At 34.5% G+C, this 22,730-nt stretch overlaps 1 protein-coding gene and 1 long non-coding RNA gene across 8 annotated transcripts in view; one reads left to right on the top strand and one right to left on the bottom strand.

Moving 5' to 3' along the window:
• LOC136851642 (uncharacterized) overlaps positions 1-11,570 on the top strand; it is a 318,637-nt gene extending 307,067 nt beyond the window's left edge. For all 4 annotated transcript variants that reach the window (XR_010856938.1, XR_010856939.1, XR_010856936.1 and 1 more), the window contains one exon: positions 11,472-11,570. This is a non-coding gene — a long non-coding RNA (uncharacterized lncRNA). The remainder of the gene's footprint in view (positions 1-11,471) is intronic.
• Positions 11,571-11,866: 296 nt separating this feature from the next.
• LOC136851640 (uncharacterized) overlaps positions 11,867-22,730 on the bottom strand; it is a 172,251-nt gene continuing 161,387 nt past the window's right edge. For all 4 annotated transcript variants that reach the window (XM_067126040.1, XM_067126041.1, XM_067126039.1 and 1 more), the window contains 14 exons: positions 22,549-22,707; positions 21,971-22,105; positions 20,986-21,667; positions 20,496-20,641; positions 20,044-20,191; positions 18,051-18,928; positions 17,747-17,892; positions 17,422-17,593; positions 16,883-17,016; positions 16,624-16,766; positions 16,250-16,394; positions 15,637-15,757; positions 13,324-13,491; positions 11,867-13,214 (listed from right to left, as the gene is read on the bottom strand). In XM_067126040.1, coding sequence (XP_066982141.1) covers positions 12,483-13,214; positions 13,324-13,491; positions 15,637-15,757; positions 16,250-16,394; positions 16,624-16,766; positions 16,883-17,016; positions 17,422-17,593; positions 17,747-17,892; positions 18,051-18,928; positions 20,044-20,191; positions 20,496-20,641; positions 20,986-21,667; positions 21,971-22,105; positions 22,549-22,707 — 3,909 coding nt within the window. In that variant the 3' untranslated portion in view covers positions 11,867-12,482. The remainder of the gene's footprint in view (positions 13,215-13,323; positions 13,492-15,636; positions 15,758-16,249; positions 16,395-16,623; positions 16,767-16,882; positions 17,017-17,421; positions 17,594-17,746; positions 17,893-18,050; positions 18,929-20,043; positions 20,192-20,495; positions 20,642-20,985; positions 21,668-21,970; positions 22,106-22,548; positions 22,708-22,730) is intronic.

Genomic DNA, 22,730 nt, shown 5'->3' with positions numbered 1-22,730 from the left:
CCCAAGCGAACCTGACACGTTAGATTGCTTAACCAGGCTGTCAACAGCATACCTCGGCACAAGCCATTACACTTGGCAAAAGTTTTCGCCATTGCAGGCAAACGTGTCGTGTGTGTGTGTGCCTGTGTATTTGTCGGAGAGAAATGCGGCAATTGTACATACGTATTTTGCTTTTGTTACTCATATTTGTATTTCATCTGCAAATACATCTTAAATTCTACTGTAAGTGAATGAGTCGCAATGCATTTACATATTAAAGAGAGCAACAGTACAATCTAAAACATTACTTGTCCCCTCCTTTACTAAGGTTATGATGCTGAAGTTGTACAGTTACGGAGTTGAATGGAGGTTCTTCTGGAAAGATAAAGGAATCTATCCTGCCTTCCTCTTATTCATCATTCTATAAAATACTTTGTAGAAAGAAACGGAGCCGGAGAATATGTATGCAAATTCCACAGTTCCCTAAACCGAAGACTGGCGCTGATGAACAAGCAAAATTGTGTGTGTGTGCAAGGGTACACGAGCGCTCATTTATTTTTTTATGCTTGTAGTAAAAGATATGCTAGTAAGCCCAGATGTGTGTGCGTTTGATTATATTCGATAAATAATCTTGAGAATGCTACTGACTTATACCGAATTTGTCAATGTCTATCAAAAATTACTAAAACCATGGTACACCAGTACCTCTTTGAATTGTCTTGAAATGTGCAGTATGCCTTTAGGGAAAATCATTCCACTGCAACAGCATTATGCTGTGTGATATAGATAACGATACTAATATCACTAGATCTAGGTGCAGCATTTGATATAGCAGCAAGTAATTGTATCCGAAAATAAGAGCAAGAGGCTTGCAGAGGGCCTTTGGGGAAAATGGCCCTGATAAAAAGACTAAACAGAGCCCGCCCGTTTTCTATCAAGCTATGGCTTTTTGTAATTTTTTACGTATTAATGTCCCGGATAAGGATTTTTCTTTTTTTTTTACGTTAACGTTCACTTTTGTGAAATGACCTAAACTTTGTGATGGCCATTTCTTATACGATTAATTATTGTTATGTTCAGTCTTACTTTTGTCTGATCACTGCTGTTGGTGGATTAAGGATTTTTTATCTTTGATTTGCCGTCTCCATTTTTACGTTCTCTTCGCACACATCTGGTTTTCTGTCCCTTATACTCTATGTGGAAGTAAAGAACACTAGGGTTAACAGTTTTAGTGTATTCACCAGCATTTCCGTGGAAAAAAAATTGCCCTTTATTAACATGAGAGATTTGCTTGATATTCTGTAGGTCAAAGACCCAACAAAATTTGGTTTAACGTGTCATAATACTAAGCCTTTATTACAGAGAACCAGTAAACCATGGCGTCTCAGTAACGTGGTCATAGAGATCTGCTTTCTTCCAAAGGAAAATCCATTTAATGGAAATAATATTCTAACTTTTCCGTGTGACTTCCTTCCTCCCATGTTTGCCTCTTAAATGCCTCCAGGAAGGGAAGCTAGGTGGATTTCCGTCAGCTATAATAACCTCATTTATCTTTAGTGCTGCAGACCCTGCCCCCTCCCCATATACTGTTTAATATAAAAGCGTTCCACACATGAGCTGCCTTCTGCATTGGCACGCAACACACCACCGAACGCAGTTACCTCAATCCTAGTCAACTCGCACTCCATTGTAATGAACATTATCGTGTTCTTAAACATATTTGGTCCAAATATCCGATATTTGTTATGTATAGATTAATAAACCTAAGTTGCCAGAGTGAAGCAGTCAAGGAGTTTTTTCCTTTGGGACTGGTTGCCACTTTCGCCATATTCTTATTTTCTGTTCCCACTGCAATACGTCATCATGGGATCAGTCCATTTATTCCCTTTATACCTGCTTATACATACATACATACACACACACACACACATATATATATATATATATATATATATATATATATATATATATATATATATATATATATATATATATATATTAATTATATATATATATATATATATATATATATATATATATATATATATATATATATATAATTTATATATATATATATATATATATATATATATATATTATATATATATATATATAAATATATATAATGGGTAAGATTATGAGGCAAAAAGCCCATGGTATATTTCATAGACGGTCCGACCAGGAATTCATATTTACATCTTCTGGGATTTCTACCAAAAAAAAATAAAAAATTTATATTGTAAAATTTGATGTACTTAAAATTTGAGATAATTAAAAGTCACAACCCACAAAGAGAAGTAAAATACTAAAATGCACAATGCACAAAGAAAAGTAAACACTAAAATGTATGTAAAACTTATATGATCCACTTAAGTGCATATAAAACTTACAAAAGGTTAAGTTTTATATACATTTTAATGTTTTACTTGTCTTTGTGTGTTGTGTATTTTAGTATTTTACTTGTCTTTTGTATTCTTTATGTATCGTGCATTTTAGAATTTTACGTGTATTGTGACTTTTAATTATTATGTCAAATCTTAATTATGTCAGATTTTACAATATATGCTTTTTATCTTTTTGGTAGAAATCCCAGATAAATAAATTAATGAAAATAATCATCTTTTCTTATCGTATTCCTAGTATTCTATGATATATATATATATATATATATATATATATATATATATATATATATATATATATATATATATATATATATATATATATATATATATATATATATATATATATATATATATATATATATATATATATACATATATTTTCATGAAGTATTCCACATACCTGGTTATTACACTACTAATCATAGAATTCAAATATTTACCTCACTTCAGCCAGATACCTGACCTCTCATGACAATAAAATTACGACTGAGTACTCTAAAGGCAACAGTAATCTCTTAAAAAAAGCTTATTAATCATTTGAGAAATCAGACTAAGTTTATGAAAAAAACACTTGTGAGATATTTATATATGCATAAGTTAATCAAAAGGACATCACTCCATCAGAAAACTTTAACTGTCTCCCTGGTCTCAATTAATCCTACCACTGGTGGTCAATAAATGAAACACTGTTATAAAAATTTAAATAAAAAAGTTTACTTCTAAATTCAAAATTTTTAATCAGAATTCACAATCTAACTTTTCAAGAAAAAATTTACTATTACTTAAAAACAACACAAAATTTAATTAATTCTTGAATTAAATCTCAAATTTAATTTATCAAGAAATTGAATTAATCAAGCAAAATTTAAACAAATGCCATTAAGGAAACATAAATATACAAAACATGAAAATGAAATGCAATGTAAACTCACTAAAGCATAAATTCCTTATTGTATTGACTGGTCTACTAATCACTTATCTAAACACTTCACAAATCATATTACACCATGGTATAAATATGTGAAATTCACAAGCTGCTTGAGATTCAGTAAACACTTTTCTGATAGGCGCCATTACCACTATATATACTAATTACTATGGTTATCAGACCTCAAATAAATTTTTTTTTACCTTACAAACTTCTCTTTCTCGAAGAGAGAGAGAGAGAGAGAGAGAGAGAGAGAGAGAGAGAGAGAGAGAGAGAGAGAGAGCCAACACAAAAAGTCCCTAAAATCAGAATGAGCTAGAACAAAACAACTAGGTGACATCATCATTAAGGCAAAACATTTTGGGGGAGATCCAGAATATTATGAAATGAAATGTGCAACAGAATAAGGAACACAAAACTTGAATGCAAATGCCAACAGCTTTTACTCAATAACTCATTCATATTTCTCAAAAAAAGGCAATGGGCACTTTGGAAAATGGATGGACAAGATCTGAACTGTCTTCAGTTTAGATCACACATGGCTAATTATGATTGGCATGTTTATTAAATATGAATGAGCAAGAAGCCTTCCTTATCTCTTGACTGAGGCAAAATAAGCACACAACAACATTTATAATTCAACACGATTATCACTCGTGATAACATCTCTCTAAGACAACGGTCCAGAACTACATGGGTAAATGAAACAAACTGAATAATCTTTCCTTTATTATGGTTCTTAACTGGAGAGAAAATGAAGTATTGAACTTGGCAAAGCTAAATACGGTGGCGAATAATGCTGTGTGTTTGGTCGGCAAAATGTTTCATGAAGGAGAAAATATGGGCAGCAAAATAATATTCTTACACCTGACTGTTTAGAGGAGAGATTATAATTCAGAAGATATTGTCTGTTGCTGAAACATTGATGGGATGGGATGGAAAGGAATTGTTTGCAGCGGCATTAATATCCGATTGTCAGACTAAAATAGTTCGAGTGTGTTCAGTGCTGCCTTTACTGATGTTGGCAGGTGCTGCAGCCAGAGTATATACAAAGATGTCAATGGATCTGGGAGAACTGTCTTAAGGAGAAGGAAGACAGGCGAGGGCTTTCCATTTTTTCCGGCGGATGGGCATTGATCACCCAAGGGTTGCTATCAGAGAAAGGGTTTATTGTTACAAAAGCTGGGGATGGCGTGAATCTTCCATAGGACCCATTGATCTGGAAATTAAATGTATTATATATAACATAAAATGATCCTGGGGAGAGAGGTTGTTTGCCAGGGTGAAGTCCCGTTTATCCTTGACATATATAATTCGAAGCAGTCGGGACAATGGAACCAAGTTAGCATTAGCGGGAGGAAAGTCAGAAGCTTGACTTGGGCTATGGCGTTGGAAGGAGTGGTGGAAGGGGAGGGCAATGTGTCTTTGTCGGACATCTTTGCTGGGTGTTGGTGTGGAAAGGTCACCAGTTTAGCGGGAATGATTAAGTCAAGAAATCTTAGAGTTCTGATTTATTAACAAATGACAGTGGTATTTATATGGATTGCTGACCAATCAGCAGCCAGGAAATTTACATAGTAACTAACAGACCAATAGTGCACTTGCATTTGATTTTAGACATTATGTCTTCTGAATATATGAAAACCAGGTGTGTTGCAGTGTTCCTATCCTGCTGGCTTGTCTTGTTGCTAAGGAGTAAGACATGGGAAGTCACCGTCCGCGAGCAGGTGGCGACAGACTGTTGACAAAGTGTGGGAAACTTCCATAGCACATCTTCTACATTAGTGCCAACATGAGCGAGAAGGCCTTTTCCAACTTCAAATCCCAGATACTGAACAGTTGCCTTTCCACGCTCACTCTTTTCTAGGTTGATTGTTAATCCTGCTTCCCATAGTTTCTTGAACACCTTTCTTAAAATCCCCAGATGCTCTTCCCATGTTGTAGAATAAATTAGATGTCATCAAGGTATAGACCCACTCCTTCTGTGGATCCTAGCAGTTGGTCCATCACTTGTTGGAATGTTGCAGGTGCATTCATCAGACCAAATGGCAAAACAGTGTATTGAGAGGTGGTCCCTGACTCATTTGGGTCAGTCATCACATGTTTTCCTTGCCGGCCAGATTACCTTCAGTGATATCTCACCTCCTCATACGATCTGGAATACAAAGGGAATTTGCCAAAAGAGGAAGAATACAAGAATGTGGAAGGGGTGCAGATGAGGTGTTCTCTCTGGGGTATACTAAACAGGGGGAAAGCTTGGGCTTGACTTCTCAGCCCTCAATACTACCCTTTCACTCTTCAAATTTATTAGATTATTTAAAAACTGAAATCTTCAGTATTTTATCAAGCATAAGGCCAGGTACTAATGACAATACACATACACACACACACACACACACACACACACATATATATATATATATATATATATATATATATATATATATATGTATGTATATATATATATATATATATATATATATATATATATATATATATATATATATATATATATATACACACATACATGTTTGGCCATAGTTTGTTACTTTAACAAAATATTATTTAAGCTAAGCCTTGAACAACACTCACCGTGGTCAGCCGTAAATACCAATAAACACATGAAGGAATAAAATCACGTATATGAATAATGGTAGGTCGCCAATTGAAAGTTCTGATCAATACAAGATTCTACAGATTATGGCATTTCAAATTCAACTCTAAATGAAGAAAATCAGTGATAGAATTTAACAGCTAATCAAATACTGATTCTACTTGCAATAAGGAAATTACTGATAACATTTACAGTGTAACAGAGAGCCAGTGGCTCGGGTAAGACAGATTTTAGTTCCCTTAGAAATTCAACTACTATTATAGTTCTCTTGTTATACTGCATGTTGATACACCTGCTGCAGTAAGGCAGAATTCTTCCAGGCAAGATGGATGTTCAGGAAGACGAGGATGAATGATATAACACATGTCTGGAAACAGGTAAAGCTTGCAAATGTGATTAACTCAATAGCAATTATAAGCACATGGGAGGAGTGATTTAAGTTTCACTACAAGCAAGGGACGATTAATTCAAGAACTTAGTTCATACAGGGAAGCACTTAACACTGGGGAATGGAATATCAAAGAGTATTCCCTGGGGAAGGGAAATTATGAAATGAAATAAGAGATTCAGGATAAGGAACAGAGAACTGGGAACTCAAATGCCAACAGATATACCATGGGTTGCAGTGCAATGGGCACTTTGCAATAAATGGATGGATGACCTGCACTGTCTTCCTTTTAGATCACATGTGGCTGTTGTGGCTTGGCTGCTTGTAGCCTTATGGTGAGCAAGAGCCTATTCTGGCATAACGCCAGCTTAAGCATAAGCAACAACATCATTTATAATTTAGTCCTGAAGACGCCGCCGCCAATAGCCGAGGAAACGGTCCGTCGACTATAAGAAGTAAATGGAAACAAACGTGAATAATCTTTCTTTATTCCTGAGAAGCTTAACTGGAGAGAAAAAGAAGTATAGAAAATTCAAAGACTAAATAAAAATGGCAAATAATGCCATTGCCTTTAGTAGAAATTGCATAAGGGAGAAAATATGCCCAAATAGCAAAATAATATTCTTACACCTAACGTGTTTGTGAGGAGAGATTATAATTCAGAAGATATTAGTGAGGAGAGTAAAACATTGATGGGATGGGATGGAAAGGAATTGAAAGTGTAGGGCCTTAATATCCGAAAAGACAGACGAAAATAGTTCAGTGTGTTCCGAATTACTGCTGATGGGCCTTCGCTGTAGATATATACAACGGCTTATGTGGATACTGTATATCAGTTTAAGGATAAGTGTGGCAACGACTTTCCTCTTTTTTCCCCGGGGCCTTCCCTTATCAGAGAAAGGGTTTATTGTTACAAAAAGTATAATGTGTTATATACCCATTGATCTGGAAATTAAATGTATTATATATAACATAAAATGATCCTGTTAAGCTGTGCCATCATTACGTCCCGTTTATCCAGACATTTAAAATCTAGTCAGTTCCCACAGATTAGAGCCGGAGGTCTGTATGACCAAACTACAACAGTCCTACTTTACTCAAACAGTCATGAATTTCCCACGATCTTTTTCTTCTTTCGTATTGCGTCTTCCATTCACTTTCATTTCAGTTTTAATTTCATTGTTTGCGGAGGGTGTGCTCGTGACGGCTTTCTTCGCCGTCCCAGACCCTGAACACTCATAGAAATTCAATGGAGAAAGTAGCAGAGTTCTCCATTCCATTTGCATATTCAGCTAGTAGTTTGTACCAGTTCCCCTTGGTCTTTTTCCCATGTTGGCATTTGTTTGTTTGTTTTTTTTTTTTTTTGCTTCACGAAAACCTCTTTCTTTATATATCGGCTGGGTGCATTAGAATAAATTAGTGTATAATGTTATTCATATTTGATAAGCGCTTCATTACTTACTTGTTTGCAGTTTTTGAAAGGAAAATATTGACGATGATTGCTTAAAGAAAATCATGGTTAGCTTAAGAAGGGCTGTGATGCAAGGAAGCTTCGCGGTCATGCAATATTGTTAACTTTTACTTCTAGGGAATAGTTTTTGTTTATTAAGAACTCTCTCTCTCTCTCTCTCTCTCTGTGGGATTGTATGCTACTGTTTCCCCTGTTACTTCTTTATTTTATATATCGCGTATGTGAAAACATGCATATCTTATTCATTCAGTACTTGGTGAATAATTTCTGAACACGCAAAAAAATAACAGGTTGTGAGGGTTCGGAACGATATTCCTAGGTCAGCCCAAGGATTGCAACATACGTATACCATTTTGACCAATTACCAGCTTACCTTTTTTTATTTTTGCATCGAGAACAAAGTACCCCAGATTCTCAAGTCCCGGCCTTGTAACCAACCTCTTTAAAGAAAGAAAACTGTGCGGTCATCTTCCTTTTAATACTTTGACACTGATGTAATTCTTGCGCAGTTGATGAAATTTGCTGAGAAATTTGTAGCCTCTTATAATTTTAGAACAATATGTTAATTCGCAGTCCATCTTTTAATGGTGCAGATAAACAAAAATAAAACTCTTGTCATTTCCTTTTATATATGGCAAATTGTAAACGAAACTCTGGTTATTCAGTCGCATGATCGTAAAGATTTGATTGTAGGCGTATGCTGTCATTTTTATTAAAGGGTGCTGATGCAATTGTGAATATTGTATGGGGTGCAATGCGCCAAACACCATTTCCTCCTCGTTTTTTACTAACAAAATAGACGATTTGAATATGACTCAAAGATATGACAGCAGCAAAGAATTATCGAAACTCTTAATGGCCATTAAAAATTATGAATTAACTGTATGATAACTAGGTAGCAGAAAAAACAAAACTAACTGTGTGGTGCCCTAGAAAAAATTCAGTATGGGGCACACACTATAAAAATAAGACTTGAGCACCGTTGTACCTAAGATAAAATAAAATTTTGAGGTTGTAATATACATGATAAATGCTCCTGACGGTTTCAACTATCAACAATTACTGAATTCCGAAGAGAAGAGAAAAGAAGACGCAGGACCCCTATAGCTGTCGCTCACGGGCCTGATCCTCTGCTCAGACCTGATTAAGGGCAAGGTGAGCAAAGTTTCAGGTGTGTGGGAGGCTGTCTAACACAACATCAAAGAACGAGAGAAGGCAGAATCTCGAGGCAAATCTTGGTTTAATCTTTTCATCAGGACGAGTGTACGGTCACTGAGAAAGTTTTGCAACTCTCCAAAACCTTTTGGACAAAAACCTACAACTTTCTCGTAAGCTCACGAAGCCACTTCACACATCTTTCGTGTTTGACGAGTTTGTTTTTTTACTCTGACATTGTAGTATTATGTATTACATTGAAGAAAGTTGCCATTATACGCAGAAGGCGATTATTATTTGCTACAGTTACTGTTTTCATCTAAGATGTTTTTTTAAGAAAAGGTCTTTGAAATTACACTATTAGAATTTGTAACAATTACAGTTATGGATAAATTTTGTATGCATAGTGCTATGAATGAAACTTTTCACGAAGGGTATCATATTGATTATTTATTTTGGATATTTAGATTAAGCAAACATTATAAGCAAAATAAATATATATTTTCAGTGGTGAAGAATAAAGATTATTTTCAGTTGTGAAGAATAAAGATTGTTCCTAAATGAGGTCTAAGCTAGACAGGCAGCACGTCAAACAAATCAGAATCAAAGTCTCACTCTCCCTTCTTCCCTCTCTCTCATGCTGATTTATGACTAATTAGGGGCTTATTTTGTCTTATTTTGTCTATCAAAGATTTTCCACTGTTAAGTCCTGAGATCTTACAGGCGATTCAGTCCAGGTGATCAGTAACCTTGGAGATGAGGTATTGCGCATTCGTTCACCCGTTTCCTCATCATCTACACCAGTCTGAACTTTTCCTGCCCATGCGTAAATGTCACAAGAGACGAAGTAATTGAACAGATTTTCTCTTTCTGGCAGAAGCTAATAAATGAATGCTAAATTAAAGAGAGAACTCATCAAGAAAAAAGGGCTGCAAAAGCTTGGAATCAACTTTTTTTGGAACAAGCCACTCAAGTTCTATTTGCCTGCAACAAAGTCTTGAAACCAACGTATGGAACTCGTCACCGGAAAGTCAAGATGTTGCTATACATCTCTTCCCAACTATCTTTATAGTATCCATAATGCAACTCACTTCTGTACAGGGTTAGTGAGACGATCACATTGTTCATGTAACTACAGTAAATGCACAAAAGGGGTCTGACAGGCAGACGAGCTGTTCATTGTCTTCAAAGGATATAAATTCATCATCCCAAATCACCAACTTGGCAGCCACCTTTTTTGCATTGATCAAAATGACAAAAACATAATCGGGAATACATAATTACGGTTAAACATTACTTCCAGACACACCTACAATGTAGAGATTTTCCATCAAGTAGTCTATTAAGGCAATTTTAGCCAGTGTAGGTAAACATGGTTATATTCTTTTGAAAACATAGTCAAGTAAATTTAAAGGAACAAAAGTTCTGGTTTGTAATGTCATATACAGAATAGTCCTAAAAGTCTGTGCACTTTTGTTTCTCAAGCTTCTCTATTATTTTATTGATGATACTTTTTCTTGCGCTCCATATGAAAGGTCCTTAGATCATTGGCTTGCACAGATTACAGATCTTTGAACGAAAACTAACTGGTGTTAACAATGAATGTGACGCAGTTGGTAGCAAAAGTTTCTAACCAGCTGAAAGTATGCTCTCAAGATTAGCTTTCAGCCGTAAAATTTTTAAATTACAACCTTCATTTAATTTTTGTTCGCAAGTGGACCATAAAAATAACCAACAAAATCATTAGGTGATGCTAAGCCTCAGGTACACGTGTAAATAATCCATCATTTACCATTACAAAATATTAGTGGCTCTGGGAATGTCAGCACTGGAAGACCTGACTTAGGCGTATATCAGAAGTGAATCAATGGAAGCGGTTCTGTCCACGAGACAGTCTTGCCTTTATGTCACTTGTACGTCTACAGGCGGTTCGTCTCTGATAAAATGCTGGTTTAAAATGTCATTTATTCGAACTATGTATAGCAAATTAATACTAGTTAATACTGCATTTCGTTAGAATGACAGTGTATATATATATTGTATATATATACAGTAATATATATATAATATATATATATATATATATATATATATATATATATATATATATATATATATATATATATATATATATATATATATATATATATATATATATATATATATATATATATATATATATATATATATATAATTATATATAAATCACTTTTTTCAAATGAAACAAAATTTTCAACACTGTTTTGCAAACGGAAACAGGGTAGGAGTGGCTTTTTCAAACTTCGATTATTTTCTTCATTATTATTATTATTATATATAAGGAGAGTTGTACTTCCACAGACATCTCCTCTTAAAGTGGTCATTTTCTTTTCAACAGTGAGTCTTGCAAAAGACGATGGTTATGGTGAACTCGAGTTTTGGCAAGACGATTTTCGGTCTTCAAGCGCTGACGCTTGACGACATTAATGATTTATGCATCAAATCACAATCTACAAATAAATATGCTAACATGTTTGTTTCTTTTTTTTCAGATATGGGCCTTGGGTGTCATGATATGTGTCCGCTTACTCTCAACAGATTGAATGATATTGTATATTAAAACATTTGAAATAAATTTTCTTTACCAATTGCTTGATTGTTTTAATTGCATACTGACGACAGCATTGGTATCAACTCTCAAAACTAATTACGTGGACTTACTGGTAGATGCTATTGTAAATGTACCTGCAAGCATGAATGGAATTTTACCTAGACCAGCGTAAGTGAGCAGTTTTTGTGCTCACAGTTATAACGTGAGTACCTCAAAAATGTTATTTTAACAAATGTTATATTTAGCCTCTGTGAGAACAGTTTATCAACATCCTTTATGATGAAACACCTTAGTAAATCTATACTATAATAGGAATTGAATTAATAATTTTACAAAGTACCTCTATACTTTTATTACATGTGGAAAAACATCATGAATTTCATACAACACGGACTAATGCAACACCATTCTGAGTAAACAGCTTGTAAATATGAGCAAGAATTACAGCAAGCGCATAATTGACAATTAAACATCAAAATATCGTGGAGATATCGTGACAAGAAATGCTCCCCATAGCAACCATGAAATCTGAAAAGATACACAATAAAAAATATACACATTTTGTGGAATACTTTCGCCAGTTTTGAATACTCTTTTGGCTTGACACGAATATCTGAATCTTTGAACTGGAAGACGTTTCCAATTCATCAATACCTTACATTAATACTTAATACCTTGAAATTATACTTGCATTCCTGCTTTAAGAGTAACTGTCCCAAATTTCAGGAAATTTAATGCAAAAAAAAAAATGCACACAGATACTCGATCAAAGGTTCATCAGCATTCAGCACTAAAAACAAATGACCCTTAAATGAGTACCATATGAAATAGTTGTGTGGGTGAGTGAAAACTAAAAATACAGTTTCGGCTTTTGCCCACATTCTTACAACTAAACAAATCGTGGGGTTCAAGTATATAAAATTTTGCCACTAAATGTAAACCCTACACAAAATTATGATTCTTCATCACTATCAGTTTTAAAGCTTTCAATGTCTAACACATCAACATGGCCTTTTCCTCGGCCATGTGTCTTTGTGCGGCGCAGGTTTGATCCCAGCATGGTTGCTGGGGAACTCTGAAGTGGACATTCCAAATTATTATGCAGGTCAAAAAGCAGTGTTGGGTGTTTGTGACGCTTCTGACAAGTGGTTTCACAAGAGGTTCCATTACTTGTGTTCTGCACAGCATTCAAACTCTCAGAAGCTGAAGAAGTTTTAGAGGGAAATTTAGCATTCAGCTTTCCACATGTTTTTCCATATTTTCCGAACGATGTGACTGGTTTTTGTACACCTGAAGCGGCTGAAACATCCTTCAAGAACTTCTCTAGCTGTTCCCCATTATCTTCAGCTTGAACTTTTATGTTTGAACTTAAAGATGCTAAATTGCACTTACGAGACAAGGCTTCGATTTCAGTCTGACAACTTGCTACGTCGGTAAATGCGTCCATATTAAATGTTGTATCTAATGCTCTATCTTCCACATATCTAATGGTTTCACCTGATACAACCAACCCTTCAGCTCTGCCAGCACTTTCATCCTGGTTCACGTTCTGATTTACTATTTCCAAGACTTTGCTTTGCAATGGTTCCAACAACTGTTCCAATTCACTCTTGAAAGTAGAGCTTTTAACCTGACCGACCTTGAATTCTTCTGGTTTCCAACTTGAATCACTTTCACCAGAAAGCTGTAAGGGTGAGGAAACTCATTTAAGCATCAAGAAAAATCTCACACAAAAAAGACCTTATGTACCAAAAATAGCAAATTTTACTCAGAAACATCATAATACTATTTACCTTTCTGGACCTTGTCCTCCCTTCATTACTGCACAAGCTTTCACTATACACTGATGAATCTTCGAAGTCAGGAATCTCCTCTAAAGTTATGCCAAGGGAATCAGCAAAGGTGTTTAGACTATTCTGAACCTGATTTATTTGCATTTCAATTTCTGCCATGTAGAAATCCTGAAAAAGTTAAACAATAATAAAAGCGGGACCTTAAAGAGGAAGATACTTATCATAACATAAATAAATGCCACTTATCTAGCATAAAGCAACGTTTGCCAAGAACTGTCCAATATTTCCATTCGTTTCGTCAGACTGTCAGTAAATGTTGGCCAATCATATAAAGCCAAAATTGTATAGTGTAATTTACTAAGACACCAACATGATAGTGAAATTAAGTCACTCATCCTAATTCTTGACATAAAATATACAAAATATTAATGGCTAGATATTGTAAAATAAAATCACCATTTTAATATCTTCCCTAGTTCATACTTGTCAAGGTTAATTATATCTTGTCCAAAGAGCTCAAAGTTATCACTATTTTACTAAAAAATGAGATCAAACCTTTAATGCTCCACTAAAAAATGAGATCAAACCTTTAATGCTCCTCTAGTGTCTACTTTTTACAGTATTCCAATCTCCAAAGAGACCAATCAAAATAAAAGCTTGACATCCTTCTAAATAAAGAAAAAATCTGCAGTTCACCTCCGCAAAAAATAAAAAAAATGGACTAGCAACTCAAGCAGATCTACAAATAAACATTATTACTTTTAAATAATGAATATTGGAAACTAGAAAGGGTTATCAACAACTGAAAGCCACCAATATCTTTAACATAGGTAGCCATATATGTACCGTGGTGCGGTCAAATTCAAGAGGTTGCCATCATCCACTATTCATTACTTTCCCTGAGTAATGGCTGCACCAAATTACCTATACAAGTGTTGGCAGACAATTGAACCAGACAGTACAATCCATTTCTTAAAGTCAAGAGTGCAATCAAGATAATTACTAAAACATTGCGCCATTCAGAAAAGCTGAAAGTGTTCTATTTAAATACACATGAGTGATCCTAACTACTTTATCACAGAAGTAATAACAAATATTGGATCAAAGTAACTGTCCCTTCAAACAGCCAATCATAAAAATGTTAAAACAACCGTTCCCTCATACATACTCTTAGAAAAGTAAACTGTTCCTACAAAATAAATAAAAAGTTTCACTTAATCTTTTGAGATTCCTATGACACCAAACTAAGCAACGTGTCAATCCCTTAGTAATACACTAACGTCAAATGGCACCTTCAGTAAAGGAAAAAAAATGTAAAAGATGAAAAGATGTAAGAAAAGAATTTCCGGGATGGTTTAGCACTCTTCCGTGAAAACAGGGAGCATGCAAAGAGGATTATTAATAAACCAGTCCAAAACTGAAAATCTAAAATTTTTGCCAGTTTCCTTATTTTTTTCTCATGCTTTTAAATTAAATATCTACCATAAATAGCATTATATATATATATATATATATATATATATATATATATATATATATATATATATATATATATATATATGTATTATATATATATAGTATATAATAAACACAAACAGTATATATATACACTTTTAGAAACAAATCTATTTTATACATAATATATTGATATTCTTTTTGTATTATGAAAAAGTACAATAGTATTTTTTACACACAAACACACATAAATAAATTTTTAGATACAAATATATTTTATATATAATATATATATATATATATTTATATTATATAAATATATATAATTTTTTATACATATATACATAAATAAATAAATAGATAAATATATATATATATATATATATATATATATATATATATATATATATATATATATATATATATATATATATATATATAATGTGTGTGTTTGTGAAAAATTTATCATACTTTTCATAATACAAAAAGACTTTATAAATCTCTATTATATTTAAAAAATATTTATTTCCAAAAGTCAAGACTTTTTGTATTCGGTAACTTTAACACATCATTTGTGACTAAATAATTCTGTTGTTTTATGTTTTCAAAACTACAAACAGAAAATATAAGTATCTGGCTTCAAACTAACACAAAAACCAAGCACTCTGTCATGGAAAAAAATTTACAGCACGTACATTACCTTTACGCTCATAAGCAATAAAGCAGATTAGTTTTGGACACCCTAAGATCTCAAAGGGCTAACCCTTCTGAAAGTAAGGCAGCCTGACAAAGAAAACCTTTTTTCTTACAGCTGTGCAGTAATTATGAGTATTTCAAGTACTAGTAATATCTACTCACAGGCGGTACTGTATCCTTTCTGTCGATATCAATATCTTCTGCCTTCTTTGTAACTTTCTGTTTCAAGCATTCCCATTTGCTCCAAAAATAACTTTGAAAATCCTCTAACGTTATGTCCATACTGAAAGACGTAAGAAAAATAATATGGTTTAGAGTAAAAACTTGAGAAACAGGTTGTACTAAACTTTTCGTACAAAATAAATCAGCACTGTACATTCCACAAGTTATATAACAAATCCATCGCAGTTCTAACAACATTTAAGAAAATCTACAAAAGAGCTATCACTCTTTGGTATAGGACACTGGATGTACTGTAGTCATACAAAACTAAAATTGTGCAGCTAATATAGTTAAACATGTGACTTTGAAATAACTTCTCAGTACTTTGTAGAGACTATAAATATCTTCTATGCGTAGAGTTACACATTTTCCTGCACTTTACGTGTAAATTACTTTACATAATGCAAAATGGGTATATGACCTCTGCTATTAATTGGAAAATATGTACTACCATTCACTACAACAACTGTAATACAGTACACTAAACTACTGAAATCAGTTTAACAATGTACGGAGAAACATCATCATTAATGAATGACACTGCTCTCCTTACCTTGACATAGCTACATATGACTTGTGAGAATAGATGAATGCTGCTACAAACAGGGACCTTGTCAACTGGAATAACAAGACAAAGTTCACCAAATAATACAGCTTTCCAAGAACAGCCAGTAAACCACTAGTATTCTCCTCAATGACTGAAAAGAAAGAGAAAAGGAATCTGTGTACATGAAAAATGCTTCCCAGGAAAAAAGGGTTATGTTCCACTAAACCTGATGGCCGCGAACACTTGTCAATGAGTTTTCACAGTACAGGTAATATATAAATTTCTATTAATTGTACTGCACAACAGACAATGACATATGCGTATACATCTTTTACAACTAGAGTACTAAAATCTGCAGCAATCCAGTACAACATACTTACAATTCAAAAATGGTAGGTGGGCTATCAGAATTCTAAAAGTGGTGAGTACTACTTCAGACACTGTGTGGAACTCCCATAAAACAGCACTGAACCATAAGTATCCCAGGAAAATGCAGCACAGCAGCATCAATGAGAGGAAGATGCTGTTTAAAAAGGACAAAAATACACTCATTAACTTTTTCATACATTTCTTGTATACTACGGAATTATGAAACACAACAATCACCATAAAAAAAACAAGTAAAATCACTGTAATTACCTTATTACCAATACATCCTTAGCAGCTCCTGCCAAGATAAGGCCTAGTCGCCTTAGCCGAGGGATGTACTTCAAAAGTTCGAGGCAACGAAGAGAATGCACTGCTACCATTACACCCATCTTTCCCTCCAAAATCTGAGATTTATAAAATGTAAAATGTAAAATAAAATGTAAAAATTGTTATACAGAACATACAAAAATTGTCTTACTAAAAGTTATTACTTTAGTATTTTGAAAATGCATTATCACCAACTTGAGGACAGCAAACAGTGCATATAAAAAATATCAATTTCATTTACTGTATTAGAATAAAGGCAGCACTGTTTAAAAACACATACTATCATTGAGAGGTCAGCCATGTAGCCTTTGTAATGGGCAACGTCTGTTACTTCTCTTCTAACGACTTTTTTAGCAGATTAATATTTTGAAACTCTTAATACAATACTTAGCTGCAATGAGGCAATGTTTGGATTTTCTTATCAAGGCACGATGTTTGTCCTTAAAGCAAACCTTAAGGTAAAAGAATTCCGAACAACTTACATTATCCCATGTTACAAGGCTTTTCAAATTGACGAAAGTATGAAAATAGGCAACTTGCAGCTGCCACGTGATATCTTCAGCAATCTGAACCCTCAGCATAAGGCAGACTACATAACTCCAACTAAAGAATGTCATCAGGAGGTCTAGCATACCCCAAAAGGACTGCCAAAACCTGTAAAAAAATATAAAAGGTCCTAAAATCAAGCCATACGTCCACAGTACACACCATACAAAGCAACGTAGTTATGATGCATATACTGTACATGTAAGATTTCCATGACAAAGTATAAAACGCCATAATAAGAAAACTGAGACCTTACTATACCTGAACTGGCAAGAATACAGGTAAATGGCGGAATGGTACAAGTAATACATAGCAATGGCCAACAACAGAATTTCACCACACATGCATACATATGCCCATCCACCCCTATATCTCTCGACATCTGTTGACCAAACATATGTTGAGACCTGAGGGAAATATAAAAACAATAAACATTAGTGCCCTAAATGACCTACTTAGAATTCATTTACCCTGTTGAAGTTTTTGCTATTATTGATGTTGCATTATACATTAATCTGTGAACTACTGGATTTCATTATTAATGAAATACTGAGACATATCTTACCTTGGCTCCTGATACAGATGGAAATTCAGCCAACAGGTTAATGGTGGTATAAATTTTGGATGTTGGGTGGTAAAGTGTGAACTCTGTAATGACAGCTCTTGTTGAGACATCGATCCAGTTCTGGCTTCCAAGCATAAATAGTAAAAAGACAGCTCTAAGTCTATTGTTAGGTAAATTTTGCTTTAATTCTGTATAGCTATACTGACTGAACATTCCTTGAATGATAGCAAGGAAATGGGCGTCCCATTCATATTCCTTGTTTGTGAATGCATTGAACCCAAAAAGATGAGCAACATCAATGTAATCTGGGTAACATCTTTTGACTTTCAGAAGATCTGCTAAGGAGGTGTTATTATCAACCTTAAACTTCGATGCCACACACTCCTCTGAATTCATGACATACTTGCGCAGCCTAGGTGTTCCAATAATAATGCTGCTTGTGTCACAAAATATGTCATATGATGTGTAATCTGAGTCTACATTGTATGTCACAGCCAGTAGCTCAGAATTTGCCCATTTCCACCATTCGTCTTTCGAAGTGATATCTTTGAAACTCATGTATTTAGGATTCTTTTTGAGGTTGCAAGACTCAAAGCTTTCTGCCTCTGTGCAAGGGTCAAGATACCGATCTTTGTCAAGACAAGACCCATTTACCATAGCATTATGCATGGCCTGGTTAAGCCTAAAACGCTCCGTGACATTTGCCTTGCTGGATATGATTATTAGTAATGTCAGAAGCAAGATATGACCAAGGGTGCTGATAAATAAACGTGAAACTCTCTCGTGTCGTAATTCTTTCTCACGACACTTTAACAAGTAATCCTCAGCTGGAGGGTGAGCAAATCTCAAGTCTCGTTTTCTCTGACGATCTTGCAGCACTGGAACAAAAGCAACACATCACACACTCATAACAACTGCAAAACTGTTAATAAGAGTCTGGCAGTTTGGATTATAACTCAATGCAAAGAGGAAATATGGTACAATGTAAAGGCTTTACAAATGCTCAAAATACACATTAATATGCGCTATGTGACTATGCCATATGTCCTCGCAGTCTCCTGGTCGTTTTCGCCATTAGTCATTTAAGCCTTAACATCCAAAACAACCTAAGACGCTATGCTTATGGTATTTACCGTCATTATTTTAAGTGTTACGTACATCCCTAATGGGCTACTACTAAACAAGGCTCCCATTTTGCAGGTAAACGTGCTTACGGCCTAAATGATTTACGGCCGAAACAACCCGAACTCCTCGCAGTAGATATAATAACGGAAATAAGAGATCACTAATGACAGTAAATTCAACCCGCGCCACTCACCTACCTCTTACATGTATTTTCGCACTTCCTGGATCCTGGAAGACTTTCATTCCTGTGTCATCCAGCCAACACACACTCTCTCTCTCTTTCTCTTCGTTCCCGAAAACCATCAATTTATATAAACTTGTCACCAATCTATCAGCTTTCATTCCCTCCACATGATTGAACTACCTCAAAACACACTGATCTATCTTTACATTTATGCTAGCCTCCTTACCACGTCTTTGTATTCTCACTTTCATGACCATTTCAGTCATTACTTTGAATACACTACTTCTACCTCTTTTCTTATTTGCATTCAAAATCAACACTTGAACTCTATAAAGAACTGACAAAAAGTCACATCAAAAACTCAAAAAACTTTGGCTGCCACAGACACCCCTCTTCTCTTTCAAACCATTTGCAGGGTTCCTGCTACCTCTCTTGCTTCACCCATTCTGTGACACACCCTCTGTTATCATACTATCTAAAAGATCCTGTCAATTTGAGAATAGGACTTAAAGACAATTAAAGACTCACTTTCTCCTTCCTCCTGGCTCTCATATACTACCTGCACTGCCAATACCATAGTCTTACTAACATTCCCTTTCCACGTCCTTCTCTTATAATCATTTTAAAACTTTTACCAGTTTGAAAGAGTAAACTGGCCTAATATCTACAGTACTTTTTACTTACACTTTTCCTTAACTGCTCCAGTGTTCACATGCTTGTTTCTTGATAACACTGACTGGTAGTGGTTCCATATAGAAACAACTTGATCCAAAGGTACAGTCACACAATTACTGATGCATCCTCTACATCCTAGCCAACGGTACATACAAACCTTAAAATAAAACAGAAACTGATAACAGAACTTCAGTGGATACACTGAGAAACCTAAATTGAATAAAGAATTTTTATAATACTAATTTTGTCTGAGCTATTTCTGAAATTAGGCAACGGTATCTACAGTATCAACTGTATACATTATCATCTGTAATCATTCTAATCCTATATACCTTTATTTCTGAACTAAATAAAATATCACTTCTAAATATAATTATGTTTTACATCCGTGATAAAATATTATTATCATTTGTTTTGTGAACCTCAAAACAAAAAACCTTTACTAGGTACAAATTCCATACCTTATAAAGAGTGTAAATCACAATGACGAATGGCTGCATGATGAAAACCGAGCAACATAGAGACACATAAATTATATGAACCCAAAGAGCACCATAGTCTGCAGGCATCCCAGGTCCACGCACAAAGAGAAACATACAACATAGAGCTGAAAAAGAAAAATTAAACTATTAAGATCTTAATTTTCAAAACGTCAAAATAAACATTAAACATTACAAAACAATAATTCAATCAAATAACAAAGAGAATTCTTGAAGCTATTCAACCTTGAACATAATGCCTTTCTACTACACCTGTTATTATATGAGTGCTGTACTTTAACTGAAACAACTAAAATACATACTATAAAAAAAAATCATGATATCTGTTTTACAATTACAGGTTACTATAGAAAATGTGCTAGACTTCATTGCTTCTTTACTGTACAAGTGAATAATGTATAGTACAGGCCAGAATTATGGGATCAAAAAAGAAAAGGCACAATTCACTCACCAAAAAACACACAGCAGACAATCCATCCAATGCACTGAGAGAAGATAAAGGTGATGTTGGATTTCAAACTGAATTCTTCATCGGTATCTTCCTCCCCCTCCCCCTCCCCCTCTCCCTCCTCCTCCTCCTCTTCCTCTTTGTGAATCCAGCCCTCTTCATTTGAATACTGAATTCTCTTTTTATGTTTAGCTCTTTTTGGTTTCTTGAAGAAGGCAAACACATTACCCAATGTTCTGCTTAGTTCAGAAAAGAACTGATAAGTTGCTAATGGCGAGCATTTTTTGGCATAAGTGTCTTCAGAATTGTTAATCCCATTAACAGGTAGGCATTCTCCAACACCAGCCATCTGAGGCAGCTCTCCTGTTACAGAAGGTTCCGGAGTGTCAGTAATGCCCATGTGGCTGGTACTTGCACTAGGAATACGCTTGCTCAAAACATTGTCAGTTGTGTGATGACGAAGGGTTGGGTGTAGTACAGAAGTATGACAGCTTAAAATTTCAACAGAATGGGCCCATTCGGTTAGGTGAGACCAAACGGGAGCATTTGGATCAAAAAGCTCACAATTGTCATCTTCATCGCTGTTGTCTGCAGTGCTGTCTTGGTCCAAAGAACTTTCAGGTGAGGCTTCCACTATAGGTCTCATTGTATCAAGCACCGTTTTGTTGTTGTATTCTTTTTCTTCCTTAAATTGCAATGATAAAGATGTGAGTTTTGTTCTAAATCTCATTTCTGACTTTATACGTCACAGAATAACTCATGCAAATACTGTAGTGAACAAATCCTAATTCCTGAATAGGGTATTGTGTACAACATTTATTATTATGATTCCAGGAATAAAATGTTTTCTCTAATTCAATGAATGGTTTATGCATTATCGTTATCATTAAGCAATTTGACCAGATCACTGAGTCAGACAGTAACAGAAAAAGAGGTATTACAAATTATACAAATAACTAAATTCTGACTGACAGAATTCAATACTTACTAGTCTATTACTCATCTTAAAAATCATTTCTAACAGCCACTGAATAGGCAGCAGAAGAGTAGCAATCATAAAACCAAAAAATAATGACTCTATGTGCATGTCAGGAACCATCATTGTATGCTCATTATTGACCATCTGCAAGGAACAAAATACACTGTACACTATACTAATCAGACATATTGCTAAAATAACATAATCTGTGTAAACCTATTTGCTGTTAAATAATACATATGCTAAATACACAGTATCTGATCAATATAGCGTCACAATGAATTTAAAATCACGCTCCAAATTACTTTCACTACATATACAATACTCGACTACTGTATACTGAAAAAAAATTACAATAAGGTGAATATTCTGTAGCTGTTGCTTTGCAAGTATATACATAATAAAAAAATTTACTGCAATAGTCAAGTAAGAAATATTAACTGCTAAAATACACTAAGATATGGATTCCATTCTGCAGGCATATACGTGTCTTTGCAGAAAATTCTACAGATATCAAATGTTTGCAGAATCCTTCAAAATTACCGGCATAAAGACGAGTCCAGTAAAATACATGTACATTGCCTCACCTGCACAACTGCTAGTGATATTGTGCCCAAACACACACAGACTATTAGACATATAGTCAAACGCTGAAGACGGAAAAATTTTGCTGTATTTGACGTTGTCAGGAGAGATGACCATAACATATGTTCACTAGCATACTGGGGCAAGAAATGCTCAAAATCCTGAAAATTTAGGAAAAAATGGC

Source organism: Macrobrachium rosenbergii, chromosome 23 (genome assembly GCF_040412425.1).
Source record: "Macrobrachium rosenbergii isolate ZJJX-2024 chromosome 23, ASM4041242v1, whole genome shotgun sequence".
Classification (NCBI taxonomy): Eukaryota; Metazoa; Arthropoda; class Malacostraca; order Decapoda; family Palaemonidae; genus Macrobrachium; species Macrobrachium rosenbergii.
This window is presented reverse-complemented; position numbering and strand designations above follow the sequence as displayed.